This window comes from Panthera leo, chromosome D2 (genome assembly GCF_018350215.1).
Source record: "Panthera leo isolate Ple1 chromosome D2, P.leo_Ple1_pat1.1, whole genome shotgun sequence".
NCBI classification, from domain to species: Eukaryota; Metazoa; Chordata; class Mammalia; order Carnivora; family Felidae; genus Panthera; species Panthera leo.
The window spans coordinates 39,224,672-39,246,378 of record NC_056689.1 but is presented as its reverse complement, the minus strand read 5'-3'; the positions used below and the strand labels follow the sequence as shown (position 1 = coordinate 39,246,378).

Sequence of the window (21,707 nt, the reverse complement as noted above, 5' to 3'; positions counted from 1 at the left end):
GGGGGCTGAGTCACTATGCGGACCCTGGTCAAGTACTGAAGGTGTTATCTCGAAGTCTGCAGGAGCCCAGCCTTTCGCAGGCCTTGTGCACACCGTGCTGCCACTGCTGCGTGAAGTCGGACCCAGGCACGGCCTCAGTCTCGAACCCACTACCTACTCTGCACTCACTGCTGATGCCCTCCTACTTCCCAGCCGTATCTCTGACCCTGTCTCCGTTCTTGCTCTCCTGGGTAAACACTGACTCCCCTCCTCCTGGCCGGTCTGCTCCCTGGTCCCTTCTCCTCTGGATTCCCATCCCCACCTTCCTACTCCAGGGCAGACTTGGTGCCTTGAGCAGCCACCCAGGGCAGAGCCCTCCTCCGGGCTTTTGCCGACCTCATACTTACGTAACAAAGTAATGAATTAAATTATATTTTGGGGCGCCTGGGTGGCTCAGTAGGTTGAGTGTCCAACTTCAGCTCAGGTCATGATCTCACACTCCATGAGTTCGAGCCCCACACCGGGCTCTGTGCTGACAGCTCAGAGCCTGGAGCCTGTTTCGGATTCTGTGTCTCCCTCTCTCTCTGCCCCTCCCCTGTTCATGCTCTGTCTCTCTCCGTCTCAAAAATAAATACAAACATTAAAAATAAAATAAAATAAAATAAAATAAAAATAAAATAAAATAAATTAGATTTCATCCTCTCTGGCCCTTCTCCTCTTCATTCACCAAATTAGGCTGAAAGACTATCAGTAGGAAAGCAGCTACCAATGTTAAATACCAAAGTCATTCCCCGAAGGACAGCAAAATCACTAACACAAAGGACAGAATGAATTTCTCTGGTGGTCTGCAAACCTCTTAAGAGCACCAGAACTAGAGGAGCTCCCCGCCGACCACCTTTACCCCCATATGCATGGAGAATGCTGATTTTTCATGTTCCGTGTTCCATTTGGCACCAATAATTTAAATTCAACCATCATGACAGTGAATAATTTTATTGTTAGGTTTATCAGAAAGACTTGTATTACAGGCAATTTCTGATAGGTAATTTTATTAGAGCGAGAGATGATCATTTCTTCTAGAAAAACAAACCTCTGAGGTTAGAATGGAAGACAATGAAAAACATAGATTTCACTTTATAATTTACTTTTATCAAGCCACCCAGAGCACTTCAATTCCTTTATATGAGTATTACTTTAATGGCGTATAACAGGTCATTAATGGAGAACACACAAGCCCGAAGCCTTTATATCCTGAATCTTTCAGTCAATCAACTTTTCTTAGAATTTTGAAGATGTGAAAATAAAAACCACTGTAAATAACAGCACTCACATGCCAGGTACATTTGTAAGGAGGGGCAGCAGTCAACAGTAAGCCTCATATTTTCCAGGTTTCAGCTGAAGTAACTCTCACTGGTTTCTTGGATTTTTATCAATCCTGTTTGGGGGCTGTTTTGCCTTATTGGGCCTAAATGGAGCACAATAGTAAAATACATTAATGATCTCTACTGAGAACATGGCATGAGTGGGTTTCTAACTCTCTAGGGACATGAGTAGAGCCATAACACATCCCATGACACAGGTGAGTGCCCCTAGTTATCCCTGAGCTGGGCAATTTCATACAATCACTTTGTCTCTGAGGCCGAAGTCTGTGGTTGGATCTTCCTAGCAGCTTCCAGAACAGAAACCAGGTTTACTTTGTCTCCAAATTCTTTTTCTCGGTGCTCAAGAAGAAGGCCCTGAAAAGAAACAAGAGGAAACATCAGTCCTCACTGTGAGTCACTCGTTCATGACACAGACAATGAGCGGCAGCTTGGGCGGCAGGGACTAGAGATCCAAATCAGGCCTGGCTCTGTTCTTGAAGGGTTCCATTTTGGGGGCGAAGACAGACCAGGGAAGGCTACCTCACAATGGCTGGACTGTACAAGCAGCACAGTCAGGAGTGAAGGAGGGAGTCAGCAGCGATTAAACAGAGGGGGTGACCAGGGAAGGCTCTACAGATAGAAGTGAAGTAAACAAACATGCCGGGAAAAGAGAGTTTCCACAGGATGAGCTTCCAGAGAAACAAAAAGCCTCAAGGTGTGGAGGTGGAGCTCTGAGGTCAGGCTTTGGCAGGGGTTGAATGAGCATCTGAAAAGGGAGACAGACCCTCTTTTCAGTTTTCCTAAGAAACCAGAGGCCGCTCCTGATACTGTGAAGCAAAATGCTCTGAGACAGAGGATATACCAAGGTACCCTAAAGTGGTAAAAAACATAAAACAGCGTGTTTGAGATCAGTATCGAGGAATCCTTCTTAACAAGTTCTTTGACCCATGACATCAGGGAACTCAACCCAAACAAACAATAAATAAACAAACAAATATGTTTGCTGTACCATTATTCATACAGACTTTTTTATTTTATTACAGTATTTTTTTTAACGTTTATTTATTTTTGAGAGAAAGAGACAGAGCATGAGGGGGAGAGGGACAGAGAGAGAGGGAGACACAGAGTTGGAAGCAGGCTCCGGGCTCCGAGCTGTCAGCACAGAGCCCGACGTGAGGCTCAAACTCACAAACCGTGAGATCATGACCTGGGCTGAAGTCGGACGCTCAACCGACTGAGCCACTCAGGCGCCCTGGTACAGACTTTTTAAAAAAACAGAAAGTCCCACCACACTGTGGTGACCACAGGGAAACAGATCGGGAAGCTCTATTTACATGTTTAATAAAGTGGTATATGTAGACACTACAAATACTAAGAATATGTGATGACGTGGAAAATGTTCATGATACACCATTAAATGAAAAAAAGAGTACCTCGTTTAGTAAGACACCATTTTCTAAACTAAACAGAATAAAAGGCTTCTCAGCTCAGCTCTGTGCTGTTCTAATGGGTTGTGCATGGTGGCTGAGCTGACAGAATGGCTCTCCTCACCTTCTGTGGGGTTTTCAAATTTGCTATGTTGAAAACACATTACTTCTTTAAAGTAAGTATGCTTTAAAGATTATTATTCCAAAGGAAATCCCCACTGAGTGGCTGCTGGCTCAGTGGGACCGCAAAAACTCTGCCCTCAAGAAACACAGAGGTAGGGGCGCCCGGGTGGCTTAGTCAGTTAAGTGTCTGACTCTTGATCTCAGCTCAGGTCTTGATCTCAGGGTCGTGAGTTCAAGCCCCGCACTGGGCTCCGCGCTGGGCGTGAAGCCTACTTGAACAAAAAAGAAAAAGAAGGAAGAAGAAAGAAACACGGAGGCAAGTCCTGAATCTCCGCCCGCCCAGGCCACCTTCCACCAGGAAGGAAGAAGGCAGGGCCTTGGGAAGCACCAACAAAGTCAAACAACACACCTAGCAACACAGGGAATGTGCCGGCCAGGCTTGGGGAGCCTGTGAGCACCAGATGAGTCACTGACAGGCAAGAGAAGGCTTCCAGGTGACCTAAGCCCTGCCTTGGAGGCTGAGGGAAGGTAGTGCCAGAGCTGGAAGAAGCTGAGCGACTGAGCCTCTCAGCAAGTGGCCTGAGTGCAAGGGCATCTGGAAGGGGTCTTTGGAGCCACCTCTGAAGAGAGGCTATGGGCAGGGGACCAGTGGGGTCTCTGGAGCAGGACGTATCTGAGTTCCCGAGTTCCATTTCCATTGTACCACTAAGCAGCTGTGTAGCTCTCGGCTGAGTTATTTCAGATCATTCATATTTCACTTCCTTACGTGTAGATGGGAATAAAAATACCTAACATCCCAGATTGCTTGTGAGGAAGATATGAGATCATGTACACGAGGACCCAGAACTAGGAGGCACTTGCTGGCAGCCATGATCACTAAGACACTTTAATATATTTACCAGAAAGGAAGCAAATAGGTTCATGTTAAGTCAGACATCAACCCATGCTAGATTCTAATACAGACAAGCAATAGCAGTTACCAAGGTTTAAAAGAAAGAGATTAAAAGTAAAGCTTAAAAATGAAGGATTTCTATTCCCACTAGCTTTTATTCCTCTCATATTGACAAAAATAAGAAATTATTAAAAAAACATTTTTTTAATGTTTATTTTGCGGGGGGGGGGGGAGCGCGTGCAACTGGGAGAGGGACAGAGAGAGGAGACACAGAATCTGAAGCAGGCTCCAGGCTCAGAGCCTGATGCAGGGCTCGAACTCACCAACTGTGAGGTCATGACCTGAGCCAAAGTCGGAAGTTCGACTGACTGAGCCACCCAGGTGCCCAGAAATTATTTCTTATTTTTCTTTAAGTTTATTTATGTATTTGAGAGACACAAAGAGACAAAGAGGGAGAGAGAGACTCTCAAGCAGGCTCCACACCATCAGGGGAGACCCTGGCATGGGGCTCAAACTCTCAAACTGTGAGATCATGACCTGAGCTGAAACCAAGAGTTGGAGGCTAAACCAAATGAGCCACCCGGGTGCCCTGAAGGGTACACAATTATTAATGTTAGTAGGGAGATTCACCAATGCAAACAATGCCATCTTTTTACAGACGAGGCCAAGTGTTAATGTCATGCCCAAAGTTGGCAGAGACAGGACTTGAGGTCGGGCCACCAGTCAGGGCCCTGAAGCTGCACGCACCTCACCCCACCCCTGCTCTGCATCTGGCAGGCACCTGCTGGCACTGCCTTCCAGCACAGGGGGTCACCAGAGCTCGAGGCTGCCCGTAGTCTCTGCAGAGCACCCAACCACCTGCTTCCTGGGCGCACAGGGTCCCCGTGCCGCCTCTGGATCCCCGGAGCCAGGGCCCAGAGCAGCCTGTCTGCAGAGAAGCCTGTTATGTCTCCGGGGCGGCGCCCCACAGGGAAAAGTGCTGTCGCCTCCCACATTTTGCTACTCCCCCTAATTAGGCCGGTTTCTATTCCTTCTCTTCTCTTACTTTTCTCTACTGTCCATCCCCGATGGCCTGGGAAAACTGCAAGCGAATACATTCTTGACAGAATAAAAACTCTGCTTCTGTTCAAGTGCAGACGATAGAACTTGACATCAGAAAAGCCGGGTGCAGGCCCTGGCAGTGCTGATGAGCTGTGCTCCTGCGGGTGCTCACCCGCCCCTCTCAGGCCAAGTTACTTGCCTGCGAAAGTTCCGGACCATCTCAGGAAATCACTGTGATGAGTGAGGAGATTCGAGGGTGAGGTGACTCAAGAACAGATGGGTGACAAATGCTAATTCCCCTCCCTTTCCCCTCCCATGCTCCCTGGTTTTCTGGACGGAAAACCACAAGATTCCAAGTACAGGAAGTCACCACCCCCATCAGGGTCTGGTTCCCACAGACACAGACACCCACAGATCCACACGTGAACACGAGGAATTTACCTGCTTTCCTGGCCCCACCACAAAAACTCCCCCAAGGATGAAGCCTTCGCCTTCCAGGTTTCCAGAGAAGCCTCCGTTCCAGGCCCGGAAGAAGTTGTACCAGACACCCAGACGGACAAATCCCATGAACACCATCTTCCGCTTTTGGGGACCGTAGAACTTTTTCTGCAAGAGCGAGAAAGACAGAGCCCCTGTGAGCAGCCCGTATGCCTGCCGCCCCCCAGGAGAAAAGCTTCCCGACAGGACGTTCTCAAAGGCGCAAAGTCTGCTGTTTCACGTCCCCTCCCCGGCCCTAACACACATGCGGCTCCTGCCCGGCTGCCCAGGGAAAGACAACCCTGCCAGGGCCAGCTTCCAGCTGTGGGGTGGACCCACGCTCGACAAACTCGAGCCCGCTCTGACTCTGACCCCTTGCTAGACATGTGGAGGGCTCTTGTGTCCATAGGGTGGGAACAGTCCGACATCCTGCATGGGTGAGAGCAGAGAGGGGGGGAAACACGGCTGCAGTGAATTAAGGGGCTCGTGCCGGCCCTCACCTGCATGGTGCGAGAGCCCAGCAGGGCTGTGGCGATCTCCTAGGCTTCCATGCCCAGGTCACAATTCAGGAAGGGCTCAAGTATCACCCGAGAGGACACCGGTCAAGTGTCCCATCATGCTCTGCCCAGAGGGCTGGGCGAGCCTCTCTGAGTTCAGGGCGGCCGGAAGGGAGGCCAGCCTCCAACTCCAGGCCAGACATACCCTGGGCCGATGAACTCCCCACACCTGAGCACAAGGCCCACCAGTCCGTGTCCACAGACCCACAGCACACGGACCTTTTCGTCCAGGAAGATTTCTCCTTTGAAGTAAGGCTGGAAGTCCTTCACTTCAGTCCTGATCTGCTCCTTCACCACTGCGTACAGGGGGACTCCCAGCTCATCCAACTTGGGCTTCAGGGAGGACAGGTCCGCAGCCTCCTGCAGAAGACAGGGAACGTCAGGGGCACAAATTTGGGTGGCTCTGCAGCCAACCGACACCCACTTCCCTACAGGCCCAGAGCGTGGCTGGCACTGAATGCAGAACAAAAGCAACAATGCCCAAAACAATTGCGGCCTGTGTAGCCCAGCGTAAGCCTGTCCCAGCTGGGCACGAGGCCTCCGTTGTAGGGTGTTAGGTCCCCTCCTCAGCCCAGGCTTCTGGTTTTCTCCACGGTGGGAAGGAGAGGCAAGCCTCCTGTTACAGGCGTCCTAACCATGGCCTGGGGAGCAGCCGATAGCTAAGAGATTGCACCCAGACACGGTCCTCCGCTTGTAGCAGCAACGATGTTTCTCCCCCACCTCATCTCCCAGCCCCTCCCCTGCACTAGACCAAACTAGCGCAGGGGCCTGACAGAAACTCCCCTCCGTCCGGGGGAACAGCTGTCTCCGTACCGTCGCTCAACGGGCTCCCCCGACTGCAACACCCTTCCTTTCTCTCCTGCTCCAATCACCACCCCCAGAAAGCCGTCCCTGCACTGAAAGTTCTCCCTGGCTAGTGGAGCCTGGACTAGAGCCCCAGCTCTCTGTGGGTACCCAATCTCTCGTGCTTGTGGACTTCTTCAGAACTGAGTCTGTGTATATACCACCAAGTTGGCCACTGTCATTTAAGTTCCTCACTGTGTCTCATAGTTAGAAACTACATCTTCCGTTTCTTGTAGCCCTCCGTGCCCAGCACATGGCTGAAGACGCGGAAGGTACTAGGAACCAGGTGGAAAGATCCGACAGGGAAGGCGGATAGTGGGAGAACACAGCTGAACTGGTAAGTACAGACATCCTGATTCTCACGAATTACATGCTGGATGAAGAAAGGAAACCACGTGCATCATGGAAAATCTTCACTGTTAACAACAAATCCTTCCCATTTGGTGTCAGAATTAAAGAACTAGCAGCCCACTTGCCTCCAATACAAATGCGGTGCCATATGGTGGCAACTACCTTTAATCTTTTGTTTTCTAGAACACACACACACACACACACACAAAGATAGCTAATGAAGCAGAATTCACCATGATTTATCAAGAGCTTCAGTGAGTATTTTCTGCAAACCTTGCCCTACAGTAGAGAGGACTACAGGTCTGCTGTGGTCAAAGACCACCTGTGCGTGAGACGCAAGGGTTTACTCCTTCTTCCTGGGCCCTTTACTCCGGCGTGTCACTGCATGGAGCCAGGATGTGGAAACTCAGTCACACACCTTCCACACCTCCGCTCTGGGCCACTCAAAAGAACCCAGGCTGCCACCCACCACATGTTTTCCACAAAGTGCTCTGCCAGGCGGAGACTGGGGGACAGGCAAGCAGGTGCTAATTAGGGAGGGCAATGGCTCTTGGCATCTTTTGGGTTTAACTTGCCTTGGGAAATCAAGTCACAACAGGTCTCCATGTTGGTATCTGAAGGCGTCACAGATTTTGAACCAAAAGCCCTGACTTTGGGTTTCACTTCCCATGGTAGGAGGAATAATACCCTCTCGGGATGTCCACATCCTAATCTCAGGAAGCTGTAAATCTGTTTTGTGACATGGCCAGGGGGGTTAGGGCAGCAGATGGTTGCTAACCAGCTGATCTTAAAGGAGACGATCTCGTGTTTTCTGGGTGGCCCCAACCAGTCCTTAAACGTGTTAGAGGAAAGCAGAGATCAGTGCCACGGTGTCGCAATGCGAGAAAGCCTGGTTGAGTCATCACTGGCTATAAAACGGAGGAAGGGGCCGGGAGCCAAGGAATGTAGATGGCCACTAGAAGCTGGAAAAGGAAAGGAAATGACTTCTCCCCTAGAGCCTCCAGAAGGAATGCAGCCCTGCTGACACCTTCATTTTGGCCCAAGGAGACCAATTTCAGAATTCTGACCTCTAGAACGGTGAGCTAATAGATTTGTGTTGTTTAAAGCCACCAAGTCCGTGATAATTTGTTACAGCAGCAACAGGAAATGGACATGCCTCGCGCAGCAGCGTGGCTTTGTCACAACCTCTGTCCCTCACTTTCTTCCTCTGGGAAACAAGCTGTATTTTCCAGGGATCCCTGGAGGACACACTGAAGTGCCCCGAATGGGAGGAGATTCTCTGTCAGCCCAGCCACACAAGCAGGACAGAGATCGCGAGGCTGAAAGGAAAGCCTCAGGCTCGGGGAGAACAACTGGATGGAGGATGGCGATGTGGACAGGGCCACGGCCACCACGTGAGAAGCGATGCTGTCTCATTCCCAGTTCTCCCCCAGGCAGGGCCGGCCTCAGAACCTGGGTCTTCTATCACTGTGTGACCAGGACAGGTCACCAAAGCACTCTGGCCCTTGGTTTACCTACCTGTGAAGTGACAAAGCTGGGCCCTACCTCCCCACATCAAGCTTCCTCACTTACTGAGCGGGTTGACGATGGCCTCCCTGTGAAGGGCCAACCTGGAGACCACCCGCTCCGTGAGACCCAAATTTCACCAAACTCAGGCCAACTGCACCCACACCGTCGGCATCACCGAAATCCCGCTGGGCTCCCCATCCAGTGCCACGAGCACACGGTGAGGCGGCAGAGGAGCCATGGCTCTCAGCTGTCCACCGGGCACTCCACGTGGGCTTCCCAAGGAGAGGGGGATGGGTGGGTCCCTTCTAAAGGTGCGACCTTGTGCTTCCCACCCCTCCATGTACGTCTGCACCGCAGGTGAGGGCTGACCGTGCCCGTACCAGTGACAGTCCAGACGCCGCATTTCAATAAGCAAGTTCTGCGCTGAGCATTGGGAACACACAGCTGGACCCGGTCCCCATCCCTGATTAAATGAGAAGATGGCCCCGGACACAGATTGTCCATAAAGGCTTGAGGGAGACAAAAGACACTCAAGTGTGTTTGCCAACCCCAAGATATGGTGAATTTTCAAATGAACACAAACAGGGAATAAGTCAAAAGAAATACCTAGAGCAAATAACAGTGCTGATCGAAGGTCAGAGTGGGCCTACTGGCCCTTGGTCCTGTCTGGGAATGTGCTGGTCCCGCTTGCTAGGGTGCTTTTCTCCGCACAGGGCCTCCGTGTACTCACCTCTCGACAGAGGAAGCAGCCTGGCCTGCGTACAGCCATAATCACCGCTCCGTTCTTTTCCCAGAGCTCCTTTGCTTTGAAAGTCCTTGGTTCTGAGGAGAAGAAAAGGCACTTCAGCACCATCTCCTCCCAGCCCGGCCCCAACCGGAGGCCAGCTCATAAATGGTACCAGCCCAGCAGATGACTTGGAAATACCAAACAGGAAATGGAGGAAATGCTCACCCTTCAGAGGAAAATTAATACAGTGTAAGGGTCCTACTATACCCCCAAAAGGGCCCTCCCTCATAAGAATCTGTTTGCACACTTGAACATTCCAGACCGGAACATTTCTGGAAAACTGGCAAATTCCTTTGCTGGTATCAGTAGACGCTGTCATGATCCTTTAGGACAGACACATGACCAAAACCTGAAAGAAATCTTGCACTTTGATCGAAAAAAACCCTAACTCTTAAAAAAAAAAAAAAAAAAAAAAGTATTCAAAGGGATTAAGTCAACAGAAATTTCTACAAAAAAAAAATTTTTTTTTTTTTAACGAAAAAACTGTTTGACCTAAATATGTTAACTGCAGTATTATTCACAGGACAGGGCAGAAGATGAACGATTCCAACGAGGAAACGCCCCAGGGCAGTACGGTTCTGCGGCTCTGGCTGGTCCGTGGTCAGACAGGGCCCGCATCTGGCCGTGTGGCCTCAGGCACGCACCAGCTCCTCCCGAAACCCCGTCTCCTTATAAGTGTGGACACCTAGCAGCTCCACGGAGGCTGCAGGGGCATCAGAAGGTGGGTAGAAAAGTGCCCACCGTGGTGTCTGCTGACACAGCGTTAGTGAGGGCTCAGCGAGCAGGAGCCCCTGTTGCAGAGGCTCCGAGAAACCTCAGAGGAAACCACGTGCCTCTGGGATGCTATGTGAGGAAAAGGAGCGGGTGGGTCTGCAGTCAAGTGAGACTGGGAGGCCTCGAATTGAACGCAGCAAACGGGTGTCCCTCTGCAGGGCTTCTCAGCCCTCCTCCGAGGCGATCCTTGTGGTAAGCTTACATTCATAGCTCCTGCCTCCCCGCGACAAGCTTCCCCACTTGCTGAGCGGGTTGACGATGGCCTCCCTGTGAAGGGCCAACCTGGAGACCACCCGCTCCGTGAGACCCAAATTTCACCAAACTCAGGCCAACTGCACCCACACCGTCGGCATCACCGAAATCCCGCTGGGCTCCCCATCCAGTGCCACGAGCACACGGTGAGGCGGCAGAGGAGCCATGGCTCTCAGCTGTCCACCGGGCACTCCACGTGGGCTTCCCAAGGAGAGGGGGATGGGTGGGTCCCTTCTAAAGGTGCGACCTTGTGCTTCCCACCCCTCCATGTACGTCTGCACCGCAGGTGAGGGCTGACCGTGCCCGTACCAGTGACAGTCCAGACGCCGCATTTCAATAAGCAAGTCCTGTGCTGAGCATCAGAACAAGGAACTGCATACACAGTGTTTTTCAAATGTGTTTGACCCAGGAACTCCTTTTTTTGTGAAGCTCCAAGAGACTACAAGAGAAAGCGAAAAACACTCTTGATAAGAAAAAGCTAAAATGTAAAATATCATGTCCAACGAGATCACAACGGCATACTGTGTACACAGGGGAAGGGATGTGCAAAAGTAAAAATGATTACTGTGTGGGGGCAATGGGATTATCGGTAAATTTTAAAATGCTTTAAAATGCTTTAGATTTTTCCTAATGTTGTTATAGTGCCTTTTCAATTAAAACAAACAAACAAAAAAAAAAAGCGAGAGAGAGCCAGGGCCCTTTTATGAGAAAAAAATGAGGAAGACGGCATCCCAGCACCTTGGAAAAGTACTGAGGCCAGTGGGGTCAGGGCTCACCCTTCTCCAGCGTTTTCAGGTCTATGTCCTCCAGATACTCCAGCGTCGCTCTCCGGGACTTGGGCAGAAACACGTCCGTGTTGGCCAGGAACAGTGCCAAGGCAGCCGCCCCCAGGGCCCCGGCGCCAATGGACCACATCCCCATGGTGAAGAAGCTCGGATCCTGGAGGAAAGACATTTCTGGAGATTGAGAGGAAGGAGATGTTACTGCTCTCACGTCGAGAGAGAGCTGGAACCTGCTTTCCGGACAAGCCTCCCCCGGGCAGCCAACCAGGAGGCCTGAAGCAGGGGGAGGGGTGCGGCCGTGTCTGAGTCGGGACCAGACCAGGGCCGCGGAGCACCTGTTGGCGCAAGAGCTTGGGGATACAAGGGACACACGGAGGTCCCTGCCGCAGGGAGCTGGCTGGTGGGTCAGGCACGAGAACAGAGATACGACAGCCCTCTAAGATGCCTCTCTGGCTGTTCCTTCTCCCAGGCCCAAGGCTGCAGCCTCCCGACTGTGTGGAGTGTCCGTGCTGGGTCCCCTGGCGGCAGCCTCCTTCCTCATTCCCCTCTGTGTCGGTGCCTGCTTTTCCCTCACAGTCTGGGAATCTGGGCTCCTATCTCCCTGGGGAGGGGCAGCCTTCTCTTCCTTGATCAAAGGATACTCAGTACACCAATCACACTGTTTTGTTATCTTATCCTTCTTCCCCTTTGGTTTGTGACTCCCTCAGAAACAGAGACCATACTATTCCTCCAGCCGCCAGACAGTGCCCAGCAGGGCCTCACTCCTGGTAGACAGGCGATCTCAGTACATTTCTCTCAACGGCAAACAGCTTTATGTTTCCTCCATTAAACAGATAAAACAGGCTCACGGTGAAAATAAAACAGAAATCAAAAAAGAATACATAAACCATAGTCGGCAGCAAAGTAAACATCCTCTGAATATCTACCAGCTATGAAACGACACAGTTTAACGGAGAGGGCCACTACTGACCACCAGTGTCCAGCCTGACGTTCTCCACCCTGTGAACAGAGCTACACGGATGTCTGCTGAAAGAAGGGGAGTGGACCGAGAGAGCGGGCACCGTGTAAGAAAGGGCATGGCGCCGGGTGTCTGCTTCAGGGGGGCTGCCAAAAGATGTCTGCGTGGGGCACGGGGCTCTGCAACTGAAATGGGAGTTCCGCTCGGGTCCCGTAGAACCCAGCCTCGTTCCCAGCTCAGTCCCGGGTGCCTCCCTACGGCTTCCTCCGGTTGGGGAGCCCTGTGCTTCTGTGCGGGAGCCCCTGGAAGCAGCACACCCCTTGGGTAGCAGGTACCCCAGCTGGCCTCCCTTCTCCTGACAACTGCTTAAAACACCTGCTCCCATGGTCCTCCTGCCAACCCAGGGTCTTCTACTGGGGCCTTCCTCCCAAAGTGCCCCCATGATGTGTGCCGAGATCACCGGGTATAGACCGGTGGTGTGCGTGCGGCCCACCTAACCAAAGACTTGCGTCTCCCCTACAGTGCTTGGCTGGGGAGGAGATTTCTCCAAAGGACTGAGCGGAGTCCCAGAAATCCACATGCCACCGCCCAGGGGCAGGCTCTGAGGGGTCCACTGCCATGAGGTGGGGTTGGGAGTCACTTGGTGGTGATGACTGGGAAGACAGGGTAGGCCAGGCTTGTGTTAGGCCAATGTGAAAAGTTCAGATTTGAGTTAAGAAACAAAAGGGAACTTCCAGGCAGGGGGTGGGGGTGGAGGGTGGCGAGGAGGAATGACCAAATGAAAACAGCATTTCCGAAAGAGGAATTTGGAAGGGGGAAAAGAAGGGGAGGCTGGTGTGTGTGTGCTGGGGGAGGAGGGCTGCTGAGGCACCTCTCTCACGAGGGACAGGAGCCCAGAGAGAGGAGTTTCTTCCCGCTTCACCACTCACTGTGGCCCCCTGGCTTGCAGCACTGGCGTCACACTGCAATGCAGACCTCACCCCTTAGTTCAGAACTAAGGAGTCATCAAGCGCATTTTCGTCAGACCAGGCAGTGTTCACACGCACACGAAAGTTTGAGGAGCACTGTCTCAGAGCAAAGAATTCATGGTTTTGCACTTGGTTGGCAGGAAGCCACGGAATAAAGAACGGTGACAAGGGCAGGCCGGCTTGGGAGAGCTGCGCCCTCCGGTCTCTCAGCTCACTGTGGGGGACAGAGGGGCTCACCGGTGAGCACAAGTCCACGCCTCTGCCTGGAATGTCCTCCCTCGTCTGTTCTGCCCCTCAGGACTTGGACGCCTCCTCAAGAAGGCTTCCTGGATGCTCTGCCTACCCTGGCTGCCACCCGCAAGAGATGCTCGGTCCCCCTCACCTCGCCTCTGTGACACTTCCGATGTGCTCCACCCAAGATGTGGACCTATGTACCTTTGACTCTGTCCCTCAGCTTGTGTCTGAAATGCCACGCCCAGCACGGTGCCTGCTTGGTACACAGCGGGCTCTCCATAATTGTGCGCTCGGATGAACTCAACGGAACCGAATGATGACAACAGCGACTTATGGAAACCCCAAGTTCTTGGACCAAGCAGGAAAGAACCTTCCACAGGCTGGCTTCCAATTCTTTTATGAAGCAAAGTTACACATTACTCGATTATAATCCGCAGAACAATTGGGGGAATTCACGGAACAACCACAGCTCTCGCCTGCCTGCTGTAAACAGGAGACTCCCCAGAGCCTGGAACAATTTCGGCACCTTGACGTGCGTCCCAAACATCCCTGGATTTCTGACATATGTGGATGACTCAGGAGCATATGGCATGGTTTCTGATCACAGATCTGAAACCAGTTCTGAACAGTTCACAACCACCAGCTTACATCCCCCCTTCAAGGGACTCGCTTCAACTCTTGAAACACTTCAGTGCACTGCAGGAAGTCCAGGGATCCTTACATTCAGCTCTACCTCCCCCCAACACACCCCTGCTGCTCTTAGAGGCCAACAGGCTCCATCTTCCCACCCACAGCCAGTTAGCCTGTTTGCTTGCGACTGCAAGGGAACAGGACTCAATGAGACTCAACATCTATTTCCAAACATTTATTCAACACCGACCTGTTTGATAAATGGCAATTTGGGAGGACACACAACTAAAAGATACCCAGTCCTCGAGGACACACAGGCCTAGCACACAGATAACAGAAATTCAAGCGGCAAGGTGAGGCAGTTTGGGCAAGGTGTGAACATGAAGCGATGGGGAATGAAAGCCAGCTCCATCCGATCTGGGAAGCCAGAGAAGCACCCAGAAGGAAGTGGCTTTGGAGCTGGCGTAGGACTCGGGGAGGGGGGGGTGGGCAGGATGGAAGGGCTGGGCCCCATCTGGGCTGAGTAAGCCTGGGAGAGACCAGGCAGGCTAGTGGTGGATATCAGCGCTCAAGGCACACCAAGAAGGCAAACTTCCATGAACCAAAGGCCCCCGACCCCCCTACCTCCAGTTCAAGAGCTGGAATACAAGATGTGGGATTCAAAACCCCCAGGAGTATGGTTTACCACCCCACCCCCACCTCAGGCCCCCAACCAGGAAGTCTGAGCAGAGAACCGTCCCTTTGAGGAGCATGGACCTCACTCTCAGGCCTTCCAGCACTAAGATGTGAGAGCAGCAGTAACTCCAGAGGGGAGTCGGGCCTCTCCATGAACATCCGCCCCCAGTGGGCCTCTGGCAGCAGGCTCTTCTGCGAGGGAGGGGGGGGAGGGGGGGTTGTGCTGGAGGAAGGGGTGAAAATTGGCTCCTGGAAACACCTAGAGAATGTGCAGGCCCAGCCCCTCGGCCAAGCCCCCTGAGCTACAAAGCAATCCCCATCCCGGCACGTCTTGGAGCAGGTAGCACTCCAACTCTCTGCTGCGCGAGACTGACTGGGAATCCTGAACCACAGCGATTCCCACGACAAAAAGAGGGGAGGGGGCGGGGGACCTTACTCTCCAAACAGAACAAAGCATTTTCACATGGGCCTCTAAGGCCAGTGCGAGAGATGGGAAAGCCCGTAAACCAGCCTTTATTTAGTGTCACTTGACACTCATGGCCTAATTCCACTCACTCAATAGTCTTATGATGCAGACATTACCCTGTTTTATGGCTGACAACACTGAATTCAGAGAAGCTCAGGACACTCTGCAGTGTCACAGAGCCAGCAGGCAGCAGTACTGGGACCTGGACCCAGACCGCTGGGTCTCTCGAGCTGCGTACGCTGCCTCCCCACACATTCATCTGTGGGTTTCTGAGGGTCAAGGGGCAGGATCCCCTTTGTCTTAAAGAGCATTAAAAAAGATGGCCTTTTTTGTTTCAGTCCTCAAATACAGCCAAACCATTAAAGGAAATTTACCACATGACAGATGTCCCTTCTCTGTCCTCCCCGTCCTATCCCCATCCATTAAGGGAAAGGTCAGTTTCCCTAAGAGGTAATAGCAAGGTTGTTTACAGAAGCCAGCCCCAACCTGCCCCGGCTTCAGTACTCCGCTCCCACTGCGGGACTTATCTCGTCCAGTCCTCTCCCAAAGAAGAAGGTGAAGAGTGATAAGCCCACAGACAAACAACAGCTGTGGCAGCCCAGAGCAGCAGCTCTGGTGAGGGAAAGAGCACGGCGGTCAGGGGACAAGACCCAGCTGGGCTCCCGAGGCCAAACTGGGGCCATCCCTCCCTCGGCCCCATTTTCCTTATTCCAGAATGAGGTGGGGGGTGGTTTGCCAAGGTGGGTGCTGAGGCTCCTTAAAGCACTCCAGTGCCATCATGTGGGTCTATCAAAAACAGCTCACTTTGGAGTCTGCACATATCTTGGGTCTGTATCGGAACTCTATCCCCTGCTCCCCCATTTCAGCTTCCAGAGTGTTTCTTCCCTGCAGCCCAGGACTCCACAAGCCACTCCCTGCCCATGGCCCCTTCTCCCCAGCCTCCGTAGTGCAAACCTGGGAGCGGGGCACTCACCATCTGCAGCTTGCACACTCCAGGCTCCTGCCGACAAAGAGGCTGACCCAGCAGGAGCAGGCGGGAATCAGGCTGTAGGGGAGGGCCGGAGGCGGGGCCCTGGAGTCCCGCCTATGGCCCCAAGCTCGCTCACTCACACGACAGGCAGGACCAGGCCACCCAGAAACCCTGGGGCTCCTTCAGCTGTTAATACTCAATCTCCAGAAAACATCATGGAGAGCTGCCAAGGCCCCCAGCCCTTCAAATAGCTGAACAAACTTTGAGTCACTTGCAGTCATGCAGACCGTAACATTTACAACGTGCCAGCAGACCCTCCCTGCTATCCGGTGCAGACTAAGGAGGTGAAGCCCTCAACGCGGCCCATGCCTCACACTAACTGAAATCCAAGGGAGACGTCCCCTTTTCCACTCGCCCCGTTCTTCACCCTACACCCAGGCGGTCAGCCGGCACCACTGAGGCCCCTCACTAGCTATCTGTCCTCTAGGCCTCCTAGACTTCCCTTCTTGTTCCTCTGCGTAGGTGACTCCTCTCACCCCCACCTGTTCCCGGGCGACCTCACCTACTCCCAGCGCTTCACCCCCACCCCTTGTTATTGACTTCAAAGTTCCTATTGCTGTTCCCGACTTAAAGTTTGCACTTGGGGGTTCCGTAGGTCATCTCTGTTATACCACGTCCAAAACTGACATCCACTACAGTCCGTTTTTCTTCTGGAGTTCCCTAGCTCAGTGAATGACGGGCACCCAGCCGACTGCTCAAGCCAGAAGCTGAGAGCCACACTCATTCTCCCTTGTCACCCGCATCTAATCTGGCCTGTGCAACGTGTCTGACGCTCATCCTCTCCTCAGCCTCTCTGTGCTCAGGACCCTGTTACCCTGTGCTGGCCTCCCTCAGTAACCACAGCACAGAACAGGCTTGGCTTGAGCTAGGTCCCCTACCGCTTCCTCTCCATGCTGCAACCAGAGTGACTGTAAAACACTTTGACCCGCTCGCATCCCTGCCTTGCTTCTGGGCTCTCACAACTCCTCGGCACAGCTGACAGGACCCTTCACAGCTTAGCTGCGGTCCACCATGCTGACCACTCCCTGTGCAAGAACGAAAACATGTCTTGTTAGGCCTCCAAACTGTGGCTCGTGTTGTTTCCTTTGCCCAGAATGACCCTCCCCTGCCCCATGCCAACTATGTAAAGGCCCAGCACAAATAACACTCTGTCCCAAAGCGTCTTCCTGAATGCCCCAACAATCAACTGTTCCCTCACCTCTGACTATATAGCATGCATGCTCGTGGAGACATATACAGACCTTTGCACACTGCACAAGCAAACGGACTTAGTGTATTTTAGCTATTGGCATGTCTGTTTACACAATATGCTGGAGCAATCCGAGGGCAGGGCTGTTGTCTCATTCACTCCCACATCCCCGACATTTAACACAATTCCTGGTAATCAGTAGGTATTCAATGTCTAACGAAATTATCTGAACGCTATTTATTAAACTCCACGTTGGAACTGATTTGGAGTCACCCAATTTCAGCTCCGTACCAGAAAGTAATTTTGGACAGGGCTGGCTTGACCTTAAATAAAACACTCAAGCCTGGGGTTTAGGTGATCTTAGGTTGGGTCATAGCTCTGCCGCTCAACGGCAAGGCGATCTGACGTAAGCTATAAAGACTCTGTGTACAGACAGAGGAAGGAACTAGCAAATCTATGAGGTTGCCCCAGTTCAGATGTCCGAAGACTCTAAAGTAACTGCACAGTTGCAACTCCAGAGCTCTGATGTCCAGAAAGCCATGGAGGCACCTGCTGCTACCGCTCTCCTGCTGGGTGTGCACATTCTCACTCTCTGCTTCCCCAGGCCTAATTCCTGCCTGTTCAAGGAGCCGCCTCTGGGCAGGAACTGATAAAGTCTTCATAAAACAAAGTATCAGCATTGGGTGGGATAATTCATGCCTGAAACAAGTAGAGACAACATATTCTATATGGAGAGGGTACACCTGCCCAGCCCAGCCCCGCCCAGGGAATCCTTCCTCCCCAGAATGGTTCAGCCCCTCCTTCACTGAGCAAATGAGGAAACTAAGGCCCAGAGAAGAGGCTAGCTAGTCCAAGGTCACATGGGGGAGGGCTAGTCAGTGGCTGTGCTGGGTCTGGGTCTTCCAACTCCCAAACCATGATTATTTATCCTCCATTGGACACCCCTGCAAAGCTGGAACAGTGGAGTGTGGGGAGGGGGGGTCAGGGTTCAGGAAGGCAGGGGAGCGGTAAGGTTCCTGAATCTGCTTGCTGGCCTGAAGAAGGCTGAAAGCAAAATTGCAACTGAACAGGGCCCGGGAAATCTGTGGCTAGAGAGTATACCTATCCTTCCCAGGCCCAGTGCTTTGCAAGCAGCTTATAATCCAAAGCCAAATGTTTCTGTAAGGGTCACATGGCTCATTCTCAGCTGAGTGGCCACTGTGCACCTCTCCTCCCCACAGTAACAAGGTCCTGTCAATTCTGGATGATACAGGCACAGGCTTGAAAATACCAGTTTAGCAGCCTGGTGACATGGGTACCGCAGGGCCCCATGAGCAGTAGGGGATGCGCTCCCACCCACCCTTGTCATCAAGGACCACGGACCTAGCCACCTACAGTGAGCTCTCGCCTACCTGCCTCAGTCTCCAACTTCCTGCTGGGCTCCTCGGGGTGACTGTCCGCCCAGCTGTGGCCCAGGCGTCCTTGCAGGTGCCAGAGTCAGGAAGTTCTGAATAGATGCTGAAAGCAGAAGAAGAGGATAAAATCAGTTACTGGGAAACTTTGAGACAAAGACAAATCCTCTAATCAGTGACTGAAGCTACAGAGGTGCCCCCAAACGTGTGGCCATTCTGCCCCTTGCTTGCATGGCCTCCTAACTGGGCTCAGGACACCAGCTCTATCAAGTCATATGGGGGTGGCTGGGAGGGCAAGGACGATACCACAAAAGACCCTGGGCTTTTGGACAAAAATCCTGGGTTTTCATTCTTTGAGAGGTCACCTTGTCCCTCAGCATCTCTTTCCTAAAAACAAGGGAACTTTTAAAGAGTTATCAGGAAGAATACACACACACACACACACACACACACACACACACACACACACACACATATCTACACAATAAAGTACTGCAGAATTTAAGGTATTATCTTTCTCTTCTTTGCAAGGCTCAGATTCACTTGGGTCTGAGGGCAGATCATTTGAAGAACACAAAACACTGAAGGACTTCTCCAGCTGTGCTCCCCCAGCTGTGTCAGTACAGACCTGCCTCCGGGGCAAAGTTCTAGGTCTGGAGGGAAACCTGGTGTGTCTTAGGCCCCTTTGGCCTAACTGCCCACTCTACAGTGCTGTGCCCCTCCTGCAGCCGGTCTGCACTAACAGCACCAGAGAAGGCAAAGGGCACTGTCCATGTGTTACTGTCCTGTGCCAGAGGCCACTGAAATCAGAGATGAGGCTGGGTCCCTCAGCCTCTGGACAGTTATTGCCACACAAGCCTCAGCAGAGCGAGACCTGGAGTGTCTCAGCTCAACATTTCACAATGAGACAAGAACTCAGCTTGCAGTTTCAAGACCCAGAATTCTAGTCCTAACCAAATTTTCCGAGAACCAATTAAGGGACACAAGCTGATAAGATAATCGTCAGAAATGTCTTCTGTACCCCTAGGGAACAATGCATAAGATCTCAATGAAAGGGCATACCCTTAAACAGGCAGGGGATATGGGAAGAGCCACACCAAGAGGAACTGAAATCTAAATCAAATTCCTACAGGTTGGAAAACCTGAACAAGGCATTGTTTTCGCAACAATCAAACAGGAATGATTCCCGAATTACCTTCTACAGGGTTGTAAGAATCCAAAGATTAAATGTCCGGATGGCGCTTTGTAAGCTACCTTACAAAGAGTGACGTACATATGATGTATAACTCTTACTCATTTCTTGATTAGTCAACCATTGCCCCAAAAATGCTGTTTGTACATGAATGAAATGGAGGGCTTCCGATGACTGGGTATGTTCCAAGGAGTCAGGGTTTGCACTCTACATCCCCATTCTCGGGCTCCAGGACTGGGCTGGAGCAGAAGCATGCAAACTAGCATCCAAGCTGGCTCCTGGACAATGCTTTTCAAAATAAATCCTAAGCGATTCTTTTTTTTTTTTTTTTAATTTTTTTTTTAACATTTATTTATTTTTGAGACAGAGAGACAGAGCATGAACAGGGGAGGGGCAGAGAGAGAGGGAGACACAGAATCTGAAACAGGCTCCAGGCTCTGAGCTGTCAGCACAGAGCCCGACGTGGGGCTTGAACTCATGGACCGTGAGATCATGACCTGAGCCAAAGCCGGATGCCTAACCGACTGAGCCACCCAGGCGCCCCTTCTTTTTTTTTTTTTTAAATCATCTGCCAAGCTCAAAGGAAAATAGATGAAAATAAACAAAACTGAAGTCTAGGTAATTGAGCTGCAGGAACATCATTCATAAGGAAAAAAGGCCCAGAGTCTGCTGGGTCTGAACCCCAATCCAGCTTCTGGACTCCCGGGGGGTGGTCCCTCCCCAGAGCCCTTGTCAGGCTGGACCTTAACCATCTTTTCTCCATCTCCTTCACCTCTCCACCCCTGCAACAATCTCGAGACTGTCAGATCGGTGCCTTGTTGGTCTTTTCATTCCTAGACTTCAGCACAGGGATCTTAAATGTACACTTTGGACTCTTCCCAACTCTGTCAGGAGTGTGTAACCTTTAGGGGAAGGAGAGAGCAGGTGTCTCTGAGATTCCGAAGAAAACCGTGGCCCCATAAAACACACGACCCTATGAAAGGACACACCCTAAGGCAAGGGCAGAGCCGGGGTCGCTCACCTGCAGCTGTTCCGCCCCCTACCCCCGGACAGCCCCCAGGTCCGCCCCCCGCGGGGCAACAGCGCCAGGGCAGAGTCCTTTTTTTCAGGTCTCTGTCCCAACAATTCAGGCGGGTCGGTGTCATCAGCCTTACTCCAAGCCAGGGGCTGGGAAGGGGGTGGGGGAGTCTGCCAGTCAGACCAGCGCCAGTCCTGGCCCCGGGTCTTCGGACCTCCAACACGCGGTTTTTCCGCTGACCGCTGCAAACCGGGCCGGGCGGGAACAGCATCCGTCGCGGGAGCGGGTGGGGGTGGGGGCTGCCTCGGCCCGGCAGGTGCGGCCGCGCTCGGGCGGCTCGGCGGGAGCTTCCCGCGGACTCTGGGGCCGCCCAAGGGGCAGGCCTAATACAGCCGGTGTCTGATCCACCCGCGCGCCGCCGACCGAGCCTCGCTTCCCCGGCCCTGCCTCAGTTTCCTCACCTGCGCCGTGGCGGGGCTTGCCCCCGCGGATGTCACGTGCGCGCGTGCAGCTCGCACCACATTCCCCCGCCCACCTGCTCCCAGGCCCGACGCCTGGAGGCCGGCGGGCCAAGCCCTCCCCCGCCCAGGCGTCCGAGCGTTGGCCCCCGCGCCTGCGCTCCTCGGCGCCTGCGCCACCTCTCTCTCCCACGTGACCAGCCCTGCTCCTCTGGGAGGAGCACGGGCTCCGCCTCTCCTACGGAGCCCCGCCCCCTGTGGGCGGAGCCCCGGCAATGCTGTCGTCCCATCTCTTAAGGCTCTGGCGCTGCCCCCACCCCCCCCCCCCTCCTGCGCGAAGCTC

The 21,707-nt window shown here is 52.7% G+C and overlaps 1 protein-coding gene across 4 annotated transcripts; it reads right to left on the bottom strand.

Annotated features, from left to right (window-relative positions):
- Positions 1-953: 953 nt before the first annotated feature.
- Positions 954-21,496, bottom strand: PRXL2A (peroxiredoxin like 2A). 4 transcript variants are annotated; one of them, XM_042908678.1, is made up of 7 exons: positions 21,368-21,496; positions 18,697-18,802; positions 11,150-11,329; positions 9,291-9,382; positions 6,077-6,217; positions 5,265-5,429; positions 954-1,715 (listed from the first exon to the last, which is right to left on the bottom strand). In XM_042908678.1, the coding sequence occupies exons 3-7, from the start codon at positions 11,325-11,327 to the stop codon at positions 1,602-1,604; spliced, it is 690 nt and encodes a 229-aa protein (XP_042764612.1). In that variant the 5' UTR covers positions 11,328-11,329; positions 18,697-18,802; positions 21,368-21,496; the 3' UTR covers positions 954-1,601. The 4 variants fall into 4 exon arrangements, with proteins under 4 accessions (XP_042764612.1, XP_042764610.1, XP_042764611.1 ...); XM_042908676.1 differs by lacking the exon at positions 21,368-21,496 and having other exon boundaries at positions 11,150-11,312; XM_042908677.1 differs by lacking the exons at positions 18,697-18,802; positions 21,368-21,496 and adding an exon at positions 16,060-16,138.
- Between the last annotated feature and the right edge of the window lie 211 nt (positions 21,497-21,707).

Bases quoted from the DNA above. Each gene is read 5' to 3' on its own strand.
- PRXL2A (XM_042908678.1), bottom strand. From the start codon at position 11,327: ATGTCTTTCCTCCAGGATCCGAGCTTCTTCACCATGGGGATGTGGTCC. The intron at 9,383-11,149 runs GTGAGCCCTGAC...TCTTCTCCTCAG, and splicing joins CCTGAAAACGCTGGAGAAGG to AACCAAGGACTTTCAAAGCA. The intron at 5,430-6,076 runs GTCCGTGTGCTG...TCGCTCTTGCAG, and splicing joins AAATCTTCCTGGACGAAAAG to AAAAAGTTCTACGGTCCCCA.